At 40.4% G+C, this 13,789-nt stretch overlaps 1 protein-coding gene across 1 annotated transcript in view; it reads right to left on the bottom strand.

The window, feature by feature from the left end:
* Window positions 1–862: 862 nt before the first annotated feature.
* Window positions 863–13,789, bottom strand: part of LOC111147572 (glyoxalase I) — a 34,802-nt gene continuing 21,875 nt past the window's right edge. Inside the window, exons 2-6 of the mRNA XM_022503680.1 lie at window positions 9,364–9,446; window positions 6,672–6,812; window positions 5,856–5,923; window positions 4,870–4,959; window positions 863–1,313 (exon numbers count right to left, since the gene is read on the bottom strand). Coding sequence (XP_022359388.1) covers window positions 1,225–1,313; window positions 4,870–4,959; window positions 5,856–5,923; window positions 6,672–6,812; window positions 9,364–9,446 — 471 coding nt within the window. The 3' untranslated portion in view covers window positions 863–1,224. The remainder of the gene's footprint in view (window positions 1,314–4,869; window positions 4,960–5,855; window positions 5,924–6,671; window positions 6,813–9,363; window positions 9,447–13,789) is intronic.

Here is a 13,789-nt window from a genome sequence, read left to right as displayed (position 1 = left end):
CCAACCAGATGTTTTTGTTTCTCTGGGCCATGAGATTGTCAAAATCGGTTTGATTTTTTAAAACCCATCAAATGTCAATCATGGCAAGGAAGACCACTGAGCTGATTCCTGATAACTAAGTAATGTTTTTGCTGAACATCATTTATCCTAAATGATTACTGACATCAGAAAGACCTTGGGGTAGGGGCTCTTTGAGTAATGAAGTAACACAGGCATGGCTTGCCCAGGGATAAGCAGGTGTCCCCAGAACCGCCGTGTACTACAGACTTCCTCCGCCGCTCCTTCCCTCATCCTGGTGCTCGGGCCCTAATGCTGAGAGGACAACATTCAAACTCACTGATGGTTTTCACAGCAGAGGTGAGTGGAGGAGGTCTTGTGAGGTACTAATTTTTGAAGTACAATCTTAATACTAAAAATGAGAATCAGGTCTCAAGTACTTGAGCCCATTTATAATACTGCCTTAATTCATTAAAGTTATTTTCCATGTCTAGCCTGCCTTCTTTCTCACAGGATAGAAGATAGCTGGGAGGATTAAATGAGATACAGTGACAGCCTAGCCCAGTCTCTGCACACCAGTAAATATTCTTCCCATCTACCGCCCCATCCCCAAATAAAGAGGTTAGTCCTTGAGCTTAGAAAGTACTTTGTAAGTAAGAAGAAATTAGCTTTTCTATCAACATCCTTGTCAGTCTGATTCTGACTTGCTCCCAAGACTGCCTTCTCTTTTGTGAAATAAACACTTTATACTATTTGAAGTATACATGAAGTTTCATTTTTGTTCAGTGTTCTTTACTTTTCATTGTGAAAAGGTATTTCTGAGGAACTGAAACCCCAGAAGGTAAACACAACAAAAACTTGTTAATTTTTTTTTTTTTTTGGAGAATGATGATTCAAAGGCAGACTTGTTCAGAAATCATATATAGGAGAAAGAAGGCAAATGCAGCCTCTGAAGGGAACTGTTCTAATTATTACATAAAAAAGTAAAGTTATTTAATTACATTCAAGGACATAAGACAAAGCACTACTTTAAAACCACAATGACTGAATTATTAGGTGAAAAACATAGGCTGAAATAGAAAAGGGGAATGGACTTCAGAATAATCTGAATTGGGACAATGATTCTTCAGTCCTAGATGTTTCTGTTGTCTATCTTGAATTACACCATTTCCTTTTTTACCTCCCACAAGGTCTTCACTGAAATCACAAAGCAGTATTCTCACAGAACTAAATAATAGTTGTCATTTTGTTAGGATTCAAAATTTCAATCCAGTAGCCATCGGGATCTTGAATAAATGCCAGGCCTTTCATTTTACCTGTAAGATGAAATGAATTTAATTATAAAAGAGACTTTTTAAAAATTTAAAATTAAGAACATTTTTTATTAATCCAAATTTTAATTTGCATTTTAAAAACTACATTATTTTGCTTATAGTTTTAATTTTAGAAAATTCTATTGTCAGCGTTGCCCAAATGCATGCATTTCAGAATGACTAACATAGTTACCTTCTACACACAGCTGGGAACCAACTCTCCTGAAATAAAGTCTGTAACTGGCTGCAGTTTTAGGCACCAGATTTTTTTTTTTTTTTTAAGATTTTATTTATTTATTTGACAGAGAGAGATCACAAGTAGATGGAGAGGCAGGCAGAGAGAGAGGGAGGAAGCAGGCTCCCTGCTGAGCAGAGAGCCCGATGTGGGACTCGATCCCAGGACCCTGAGATCATGACCTGAGCCGAAGGCAGCGGCTTAACCCACTGAGCCACCCAGGCGCCCTAGGCACCAGATTTTTACTTCACCTTCATGATACAGTTCATGCTACCCGTTGAGTAATCACAGAGATTGTCTTATTTTATTAAGATTTTATTTATTATTTGAGGGGCACCTGGGTGGCTCAGTTGGTTAAGAAACTGCCTTTGACTCAGGTCATGATCCCAGGGTGCTGGGATCAAGCCTTGTGTCAGGCTCCTTACTCAGCAGGAAGCCTGCTTCTGCCTCTCCCTCTGCCTGCTACTCCACCTGCTTGTGTTCTCTCTCTATCAAATACGTAAATAAAATAAAAGATTTTATTTATTATTTGAGAGACAGAGTGCGTAAGCAGGGGAGGGGCAGTGGGAGAGGGAGATCTTAAGCAGACTCCATGCTGAGCACAGAGCCGAATGTGGGGCTCAATCCCAGGACTCTGAGATCATGACCTAAGCCCAAACCAAGAGTCAGAAGCTTAACTGAATGAGCCACCCAGGCACCCCAAGATTGTTCAACTTTAAAGAGGAAAAGAAAACAGGTGTTTGAGCAGGTAGTATGGCATACCCACACAGCCGAAAGACCCAGAGGCTTGGGTCCTAATGACTTCTTTAAACACTATTCTAGGTCACTCAAGCTCTGTCAGTCTTTCTCCTAGGAATTCATAACTGGGATTGAGAGGCTAGTTGGCCTAATAGTAGAGTTGTTTGCTTAAATGGAAAAATGTGACCTCAGCAACTATTTTGGGACCAAGATGCTAAATTAGTCTGACTCCTATCTCTCTCTGGCTCTTTTTCCCAAGATCAACCCCAGAGGAACATATATGGAAAATGGGAGGAAAAAAAAGTGAGAACTAGGGTGGTGACTGGGGAGAGGAAGAAGTGGGTTGGGGTAACTGTTTTAACCTGGTCCATGTGGAAATGGATCGTATTGGCCTGGACCAGAAGGCAGTCTATCATGGCTGTGGGAAAATAAACAGAAGGGGTTTTGTTAGTTTGGCTCTTGCTCCTCCCAGTGTCTTGGGCATCAGCTCCTGCCCCCACATTAGGGGAGGTTCAAACGACAGGTTCAGATGCCCTCAGGAGTAAATAAGGGTAGTACAGAAGACTTATGCCCTTGAGAAACTGACAGAAACAGGTGAAAACCAACTGATCTCCCCAGCCTTCACTTTCCACACAATCACAGTTAGGGAATGACCACCTCAGAAGAAGGGTCTCCTGCTTCCTCTCTGAGGGACAGAGGGGAAGAAGATGTGACTGAAGAGCTGTTGTGCAGAATGCAAGGATTTAACTCTTGTCAGGTGCCTAGGGATCTCTGCGGGGCCCATCTTCCTGAGAGCATGGGGGCTCTTAAAGACTGGGGTCTAGCCTCCCCCCATTCACACTGCCTGATGCACCGGAATAGTAATAGTTGCAATGACAACAACTCCTCAGGTATCAAAGTGACAAGAATTTGAGGAACATAACCATAAAACAAACAATGGATGACAGATTCAAATAGAAGAACAAATATTAAACCAATGGCCCAAGAGCTATTAAAACATGTAAAAGTGATGAATGGTATGAACTATTACCAATATGAAACAAGAACAAGAAAATGTTTAAGGAACTGAGCAAAAACTAGGGATCAAAATCATTATAGCTGAAATTCAGAATACAATAGATGAGAACACAAAAGATGACTATCAGAACGGATAGGAAAAAGAGGAAAGATTAGCTAACTGGTATGCTAGTGTGAGGAAATCTCCTAGAATAAGAAAAAAGAAATAATAAATATAACAAAAGCATCCAGAGCGAAACAGAAGATAACCCGAATCAGCTGATTTTTCAATAGCAACACTGGATAGAAAAATAAGACCATGGAGTTGTATTTTCAAGATCAAAAGAAAATAAATCTAAGATTTTATATTCAATAAAACTGTCATTCAGATACAAAGACATGGGTCTGAGGCTTACAAAGCTTCAAAAGTTTTGCCTCACAAAAAACCCTCTGAAAAAGTTTTGGTTGAGATACTTAATAGAGGGACAGAAAAACCCAAAAGATGCTGTAAGAGCTACACAGAGAAAAGGACTTTGATATATATATTAAAGAAAAAAAAAAAAAAAAGCCAAGGCCAGGGGTACCTGGCTGGCTCAGTTGGTAGAGCATGCAACTCTTGATCTCAGGATTTTAAGACAGCCCCAGGCTGGGTGCAAAGATAACTTAAAAATACGAAATAAATAAATAAAAGCCAAGGCCAAATAAAAAGGAAAAATAAATCAGTAATATCCTGGTCTGGGAGGGTATCTGGATATCAAATCTCTCTCTTTTTTTTTTTTTTTAAGATTTTATCTATTTATTTGACAGAGAGAGACACAGAAAGAGAGGAAACACAAGCAGGGGAAGTGGGAGAGGAAGAAGCAGGCTTCCCGCTGAGCAGGGAGCCTGATGCGGGGCTCGATCCCAGCACCCTGGGATCACGTCCCGAGCCGGAGGCAGACGCTGAACGACTGAGCAACCCAGGCGCCCCTGGATACCAAATCTCTTAATTGAAAAAAAAAGGATTAAAATGAAATGTGAAATGTTTCAAATAAAAATTGAATTAATATGCTGGCAGAAACAGATCTAAGTAGAATAGTTACAATACATATAAATCCAACAAAATCTAGATATGTACATTACTATTTCTAGACAGATACCTAAAACATAAGGACATGCAATGGTTATAGAAGAATAAAAATGAAAGACCAGCCATTTACTAAGGAGATGTGGTGTATTTATATTAAAATCAGATTAACATGGGCCTTAAGGAATTTATTTTGGGGTAGCTAGGTACACCCTGAAATAGTGAGAATCAGTGGCCAGTGAGAGAATATGGTAAGGTCAAAGGGTGGGGAGAGAGCCCAGGTTTCTGACGGCTCTCCAGACTGTGTCTAGTCCCCTGTGAAGCCACCTTACTTGCTGTTTTAGTTCCCTAAGATACCCAGGTATTTTTCCAAGAATTCTTTTGTTTTCCTTAAGCTGGCTGAAGCAGACTTCCTCAAAGTTACTTGCAAGCAGAGGGATCTACTACAACAGTACTCTCTGTGGTTGCTTCATGTACATTAGTTAACTGAGGAGAGGCCGGGAGAAAGCAAGCAGCAGACTTACCATCGTCAGGTCTCTTCACAAATTTGACTCCCAGTTCTTCAAATCTTTTACAAGCACCATGTACATCAGGAACAGCAATTCCAATGTGACCTTCGGTGGCCACCCCCAAACAAGGTGGGCAGAAGGAAGAAATAATTACTGCAGGGTATCCAAGGGCCACAACTAGCTTCCAAAACGAGTTTGTTTCAAAACATAAGGCACCTGAAAACTGACTGAATCAAATAGAGTTCAAAACTTGTATTAAAAAACAAGACTCTAAGTCTAACTGGCTGCGTATAATAAGCTAATTAGTAGCTCGGACTTATACATTATCTCAAATAAGCCCAATATTGGGTTCACGTATAGTTCAATCTGTTAAGAATAACTATGGAGAAAGAGTAGTCATTTACTCATATTTAATAGATTTGCTGGGGCCACTGACTATATAGCAGCCAATTTAAGTCTGCAATCCTGTTATCTTGACTGAGAGATTCTAGATCAGGGCAGAAGTGTATGCTAAGAGAAAGGGGGATTATTAGCAACCTTGGTTTTAGTTTTTTAAATTAAAAAGTCTACTGGAAATATACTCCTGAGACTGAGAAGTGAAATCATTGTGAGAGTAAATGTAGGGTTTAGATGGAGACTATGAAATTAACTCCTAAATAAAATTTTTATGGAAAAATAAAACAGCCATACTCCTAAGAGGTTGATTATTCTTTTTTCCAAAAACACATATGTACCTTTATGTTTATTGCAAAATTACTTACAACAGCCAGATTTTGGAAATAACCCAATTGTCCATCAATATTGATACATATACATACAATGGAAAAGTGAAATTCTGCCATTTGCAACAACATGGACAAAGATCTACAAGCACAATGCCATGCGAAACAAGTCAGTCACAGAAAGACAATACCACACGAAGAAGCTGATTATTCTTAATAAGTGCCCAACGCACAAATCACACAAATCCATGTATACAACACGGGAACAGGCCAACATACCGAATCCTCGAGGGTCTGAGTTGCCACTGTGGTAACTCTGGGTCTCATCATCTTCTGTGCCCCAATTGCTACAAAAGGAGGGAAAACAGAATTACAAGTGACCTGTAGAACAGATATTCTGCTGCAATAATCTCTTTGAAATCTTGGCATGTATGTATGCAACTTCATATGCTTGGTTTCTTCTTTGCTACTGTAAATATTTAGGTTTCAACTACAGAAAAGGCAAATGGGAAAATGTGATTTTAATTAGACTAAGGAGACAATAAAACCAGGCATCTGGATAACAATAACGATAACAGTAGCAACTGTCATTTATTATACTTTATAGAGGCTATTTATTTATTTGATTTCATCTATTTGATCAAATAGATCTATTGAATCTATTTGATCTATTTATTTATTTGATCTCATTAAAATATCTTCCAAACAGCTCCATGGGCTAAGAGTTGAGTCTCCATTTCATGAATGAGACTGCCACCAAAGGAGGAGACAACGTGTTCAGGGTCACAGAGCTGTCTCATCAGAGCCAACACTCATGTCTAGGTCTGTCTGATTCCAGAGCTGTTTTGAATCAGGGACACACTAAGTCAAAAATCCTGAAATAAATGCTCTTTTGTTAGTTGTTCCAAAGGACACAGAAACAACATGAAGAATAAAACAGCATTCCTAAAATGCCGGAATTACGAAGACCTTAAAGACTCAAGCTGCTACAAATGCAAAGTGATTAGGCAGACCTGGTTTGAATTAAGCTTGTAAGTAAGGAAAAAAGGTTTATAAAAATGCAGACTATACAGAAAGATAAAAACTGATACTCACTGTGTCAGTTCAAGTGTAGCTTTCCTGGAGAATACCCATGCTATTTTTTCATCTTTATCTTTTGGGATGTCATTCTTTTCCTCATAAGCCAAGAAATAGAGTGAGAATTTCATAGTGGGAAAATCTAATTTTTGGAGTAGCCTGAAATTAAACAACAAGCCAAAATCAATTAACAACAGGAAAGGCTGACTCATATTAAAATCAACATGACAATATTCAAGTTTTACTAAGAATAATATGAACCCATTTAATAGGAATAGCAGTGGGAAATCAATGAAAATATCTCATTAAAAAAATTCATCTGTAAATATCAGTGAAATAAAAAAGTTTTCACAAAACAAACTTTTATAATTCTTCAAACATAATGAAATTTAGCTGGAATTATGCTACTTGTTTAAGTGGCAAAGGTATCTTCAAAGAAAATTTTGTCCATTTTTGGTAAAAAATATGATGCATTTCCTTACTGTTCTTTCAGATATATGACATTCAGTTAAGTCAAATATCTTATTATGCCAAAACTCCTAGGAAAAGGAAGTGAGGATAGGTGGTAAGAGAGAAGGAAGGACAGATGAATGTCACAAAAGATGTGAATGTCAACGATACAGTGGTTAACCATATGAAATACTACAGAAAGGTCATACAATATTGAGACTGTAAACAGGTGACTAGACATGGAGAGGTCCCGAGGGCAGTTTCAGCAGCATGGGGCAGCAGATGCCATATGGCCCTCATGGAGATGAGGGAAGGTGAGCAAGGATGGTTGACCTACATAGATGATGGGTGATGATGGGAAAGAGAGCAGAGGGAAAGAATTATGCTAGAATAAAGATTTCAGCTTGTTTGTAGGTTGAGGGAAAAGAGCCAGTGGAAAGGAAGAGACTGAGAAGAGACGAAGAGTGAATGAACTACCATCCTAAAGTTTTCAAAAAGATGGTTGAAGGGTGCCTGAGTGGCTCAGTGGGTTAAGCCTCTGCCTTCGGCTCACGTCATGATCTCCTGGTCCTGGGGTCGAGTCCTGCATTGGGCTCTCTGCTCGGCAGGGAGCCTGCTTCCTCCTCTCTCTCTCTGCCTGCCTCTCTGCCTACTTGTGATCTCTGTCATATAAATAAATAAATTCTTTAAAAAAAAAAAAAAGATGGTTGAAGAGGTGCCTGGATAGCTCAGTCAGTTAAGCGTCTGACTCTTGATTTCAGCTCAGGTCATGATCTCACGATCAGAAGATGGAACCCTGCACTGGGCTCCACACTGGGCATGGAGCCTGCTTAAGACTGTCCCTCTCTCTTCCTCACCCTCAGCCCCTCCCACGGCCAAAAAGATAGTTCAAGTCATGGCCTATAAATAAATTTAAAAAGTATACCATTATTCTGCAAGGAGTAGGGTAGAATGAGGATGGACACAATACAATTTCATTTAGGTTATTGAGGACTAAATGCTCAAAGATAACCTTATTTTTAATCAATAAGAGAGAATGGTTGAAGCCTATCTAGCAAATGGAAGGTTTCTAAGCTCTTTTAATTATCACTGCTATGTAATACACCTTGGCCCACTGAGACCCAGCACTGACTTCCCACAAGTAAGATTTACTCAAACATGTTTATAATAAGGTCATGAAAACTATCTCTGCACCTACCAAAGCAGACTGCACAAGCCTTGCACACCAATCAGGTGGGAACTAGAGCAAATGAACCTGTTGTAACCCGCTTTTCTCAGCGAGCATATCTTTCAGTATAATGTCAAGTTGTACCCCGTTTGGGGGCTCTTGAAAAACAAGGTCAACACTAGAGTCAATCAGATCTGTATTTGAATTCCCCCTCTACCACGTGCCCATTGTGGCATTTGGGGACAGGAACTTAATGTCTTTAAACTCTGGCTTCTTCCTTCATCTGTAAAATGGAGAATATAAACAGTTTTGTGAGCTACTGTGGAGACTGAATGAAAAACATGTAAAGTGTCTGGCAAATACTGAGTATTCAATGTATTTGTTTTACTCTTTTACGTATGCTGTAAACATTTGCTAAACTACTTTTTCTGGAAAGAACTATAACAAACTGCTAACAGCAGTTATCATTGAGGACAAGGACTGGGAAAGGGAGGCGAATGCTTTTATTTTATATTTTTTTGAACCGGTCAGATTTTCTAAACAAACATATACTGTATTACTTGAATTTTTCTCTCAGTGTCAGTGGAGGCTATCCAGGCAGTCAATTCAAAATCATTTTATTCTTTAAGTATCTATATTGTCAGAAACAAAGAAAAACCCCTCATGTTATTCAGGGAAACTAATCAAGAAAAATAAACAAATATGCTTTGAGGACTGCAAGATCAGTGGATACTACCTATTCAGGAAAAGAGAATACATCCCATAAAAATGAGACAGGTGGCCAATTTTAGGCAAACTCATTCATTTTCTAAGTAATGCATTTTTATAACTCTATCTTTTCCAAAGTAAATAAGAGGCTGTAACATTAAAAGGATCTGAACACATTAAGGATCGAACAACTCTCAGAGAGAAGGGAGGGAGAGAACACCCAAGTACTCGGCCAGTGAGCCCAGTCCAGACACCTGGCCAAAAGGACTTCTGTGATTTCTGAAGAAAAGCTTAATCCATTTTTTAAACAGATCCGGAGACAATTCCAGTATTTGCGAAGTTATGCATTTAAACATTACAGGCGCCAGTAAATAGTTTACTTACGTCATTCCAAGAATTCTAGTATAAAAATCCAATGACTTCTTAGGATCCTTAATTCGTAGCATGGTCTGCTGCAACAGAAAATCCTAAGGAGAAAGAGCACATATCAAACAGGTGTGATGTCTGGCACTTGTTACCAACATTAATCAAGCTTTCCACTGGAGGATACAGTCTGCCTCTGTAACACAATGTTTCAGAAGAAAGCAACTTTGTCCCCTCAGCCTTGCTTAGTCCCCACACCTACCACTTACACTGCCTACAGGTCTCTGCCCAAGGATGCTCTCTGCCCAAGGTTGCTTCTTAATCCTGTGTGGGGCAGACCCAAAGGGCCAGGGAGGTGGTTCACACCCTCCAAATAACCGACAGTGGATAAAAACCCTGGCTCCCCTGGCCCTTAGTGGGACAATTCCACAGCATGTTCCACCCAGTCATGCAGAGACGTCCCTGCAGGATGACAGCCCAGTCGCCCTCAGGGGTAATCCACTTCCACATACTCTTTATTGCATTCTCTAAGAGCCTGCCAAATAAACTACTTACAACCAAATACGTCCAGTCTGCTTTTGGACAACCCAAAATGAGAAACTGATGTTACAAATAAAGAATTTAATTACTGTAAAATGTGCTAAATGAATGCATAAAATGCCTTTCCAAAACTCATTGGTAACCAATGAGAAGTTACTCACAAGATCCTAGACTACTAAAATAACTGAAAGCTTAAAAAGTTACTGTCTCGGGACACCTGGGTGGTTCAGTTGTTAAGTGTCTGCCTTCGGTTCAGGTCATGATCTCAGAGTTCTGGGATCAAGCCCCACATCAGGCTCCCTGCTCGGCAGGAAACCTGCTTCTCCCTCTCCCACTCCCGTTTGTGTTCCTTCTCTTGTTGTCTCACTCTGTCAAAGAAATAAATAAAATCTTTAAAAAAAAAAGAAAGTTACTGTCTCTAACACCACTGTGAAACTGTCCAATTTACAAATCAGGAAACAAAAGGCTTGAGATGACCAGAAGAAGGTATTTTAATTCATGGAGTTAAGATTATTAATGGCATTAATAATACTTTGCCATCATTTGGTACAGAAACTATGAAGCATTACTATTTATAGGTATTAATATCCCCATTTTATAGATGAGAAATACACCTGAGGTGATTAAATTGTCTTCTAAGTTCAGGTCTCTTTCTACCATAGATGCCTTCCAAACTATGAGTCTGTTCACTACATTTGTGCTTCCTAACAGATTTTTTCCTGTTATACCCACAGCTTGACAAACAGGCCCGAAAATTCTGAACTCTCCCTTTGCAGAAATATAGACATCTCTCCCGTGGAACTCTCCCGTGAGTTCTCTCCCGTGGAACTCACATCATATAAACACAAATGTATTTTATTCATTCAGCATCATTAGGAAGTATTTTTCTATCTTGTTAAATTTTTTTTTGAAGATTTTATTTATTTATTTGACACAGAGAGAGATCACAAGTAGGCAGAGAGGCAGGCAGAGAGAGTGGGGGAAGCAGGCTCCCTGCTGAGCAGAGAGCCTGATGGGGGGCTCAATTCCAGGACCCTGGGACCTTGACCCAAGCCGAAGGCAGAGGCTTACCCCTCTGAGCCACCCAGGCACCCCTCTATTTTGTTAAATTTTTAAGTGACCAAAAGGTACTCTTATTTTAGGCATTAAAATTCTCATTTAAAACAAAACTAGCCTAAAAACTACTTTATCTTAATAAGTAGATCTCAATGAATATAATAATTTCATTCTTCATTCACAGCTTATAATCATATATAAGGCAGTTGGCTCAGAAATAACATGTTTCTAGAATACTTGGCTTGCTTTTCTCAGCCAGGTACTGCACTCCTGAAGGTCTTAGTTTCAGCAAGAACTAAAAAAAGGAAAAGCAGCTCCTGACATCCAGGCCACAATGAGGTCTTGGTTTTCCCCATTGAACAAAATCACAAAAGCACCTATTAAGTCATGCTGTAATTGCAGTGAAGGGAGATCAAAATGCAGCAAATACAATTTAACTTCATATTCTTGGTTAGTGCAGATTAAAACAAGGCACCGTTTGAACTTTGGTAAGTGGGATCTATACACAAGTGGTTAAAACTACCTGAAAAATATCAGTTACTATTGCATACACAAAACCTCAGCTATCTAGTTATTTGCTTTAAAAATGTGTGGAATTTCCTTATTTTCATGATTCAGGGACATTTCTATAAATATGAATTATTGTCTTACAATGTAATATAGGAGCTCCTGGTACATTTACTGCTACTTTTCCTATATTGAGATGGTCCCTGGAACTCCTGTCTTTATTTTACTCTTTTAATGAGTTTTTTGTCCCCTCACATACCATTAAGCTATTAGTTGTCAATTCTATCAGCAAAACTGTCCTTTTATGGACATAAAGCTAGTGCGCGCTTAGGCAGCACATACTAAAACTGGACATAAAGCTAATTTGCCTAAATTCTTTGATTCTACACTTCTCACTATCCGTTAGCACCCTGATCCCATCAACCCCTCCTCCCACCCAGACTTGTTGGTACTTTTCTCTCTCACCCTGTCCCCTAAAATCTATTCTTGAGGAAATTTTTAAAGTTAATCTAGTTCACTCTTCCACTCAAAAACCCTGAGAAAGCTCCCCATTTCACTCAGAGTTAAAGCCAAAGTCCCTACAAGGGCCCTCGATGGTTAGCCCTGGTTGCCTCGCTCACCCCTTCTCCTGCCCACTGTTGTCTTCAGCAGGTCACCTAGGCCTTTGCTGGAAGGTTCTTTGCCTGGAGCCACTCCTCTTCTCTGTTTTTAAAAATCTTTATTCATAAGTAGGCTCCACACCCAATGTGAGGCTTGAACTCCTGACCCTGAGATCATAAGAGTTGTAGGCTCTACCAACTGAGCCAGCCAGGTGCCCCTCCCCACAGCCACTTCTAATATTTTTAACTCTGCTCAAATGTCATCTTCCCAATGAGGCCTTCAACTGACTACTGTAACTCTCCACTTACCCCTTTTTTCCATTTTCTTTTTCCATAGTACTTGTCACCGTGCAATATGCTATTTACTACATTTATCTTTTATTGTTTTTCTTTCCCTATTAGAATATAAACTCCATAAGGACAAGAGTGTTTGTTTTGTTTACTGATTCACCTCAGAACGGAATCTGGCACAGAGTAGATTCCCAATAAATATTTGTTGAATGAGTAAATGAACTTTCACTATAATGTTTCTTTACAATCAAGCTGCATCCAACATTACCGGAAAAAAAAAATCATTACACTTAACATAGTAACTGCGTGCCAGACACTGTTCTAAGTGATTTACAGAAATCAACTCATAATCTTCACAACAACCCTATGAAATATGTATTATTACCACACCTACTCTCTCTACTGAGAGAGTAAGTGTCAGAGAAAAAGCAGTCTGGTTCCAAAGACCTTGCTTTCAACAACCTTGGTTAAACTGCCTCTAACCAAGAAATAGACAAATAAACACAGAGCATAACAGAATATCATGAATCCATTTAAAATGCTGCTCTAGGGGGAGGAGTCAAGATGGCGGACAAGTAGCAGGCTGAGACTACTTCAGGTAGCGGGAGATCAGCTAGATAGCTTATCTAAAGATTGCAAACACCTACAAATCCAACAGGAGATCGAAGAGAAAAAGAACAGCAACTCTAGAAACAGAAAATCAACCACTTTCTGAAAGGTAGGACTGGCGGAGAAGTGAATCCAAAGCGACGGGAAGATAGACCGCGGGGGGAGGGGCTGGCTCCCGGCAAACGGCAGAGCAACAGAGCACAAAATCAGGACTTTTAAAAGTCTGTTCCGCTGAGGGACATTGCTCCAGAGGCTTAACCGGGGTGAAGCCCACGCAGGGTCAGCGTGGCCTCAGGTCCCGCAGGGTCACAGAAGGCTCGGAGGTGTCTGAGTGTCGCAGAGCTTACAGGTATTAGAACGGGGAAGCCGGCTACAGAGACAGAGCCGAGGAGTGAGCTCACAGCTCGGGGTTACCTTGAATCGGTCACAGGCTCGGTCAGCTCGGAGCGCGGCCGGAGGCAGGGTGACGGGAGTAATTGGGCGCTGTTCTCTGAGGGCGCACTGAGGAGTGGGGCCCCGGGCTCTCGGTTCCTCCGGGCCGGAGACTGGGAGGCCGCCATCTTCATGCCCGTCCCCCGGAACTCTACGGAAAGCGCTCAGGGAACAAAAGCTCCCGAAAGCAAACCTGATCGGATTACTCAGCCCCGCCCCTGGTAAGGGCGGTGCAACTCCGCCTGGGGCAAAGACACTTGAGAATCACTACAACAGGCCCCTCCCCCAGAAGATCAACAAAAAACCCAGCCAGGACCAAGTTCACCTACCAAGGAGTGCAGTTTCAATACCAAGGAGAGCAGCGGAATTGAAACTGCACTCCTTGGTAGGTGAACTTGGTCCTGGCTGGGTTT

The sequence above is a fragment of the Enhydra lutris genome, unplaced genomic scaffold, assembly GCF_002288905.1.
Source record: "Enhydra lutris kenyoni isolate GAN:26980312 unplaced genomic scaffold, ASM228890v2 scaffoldscaffold17, whole genome shotgun sequence".
In the NCBI taxonomy this organism is placed as follows: domain Eukaryota; kingdom Metazoa; phylum Chordata; class Mammalia; order Carnivora; family Mustelidae; genus Enhydra; species Enhydra lutris.
The sequence above is the reverse complement of the archived record's forward strand: the minus strand, read 5'-3'. Positions and strand labels throughout refer to the sequence as shown.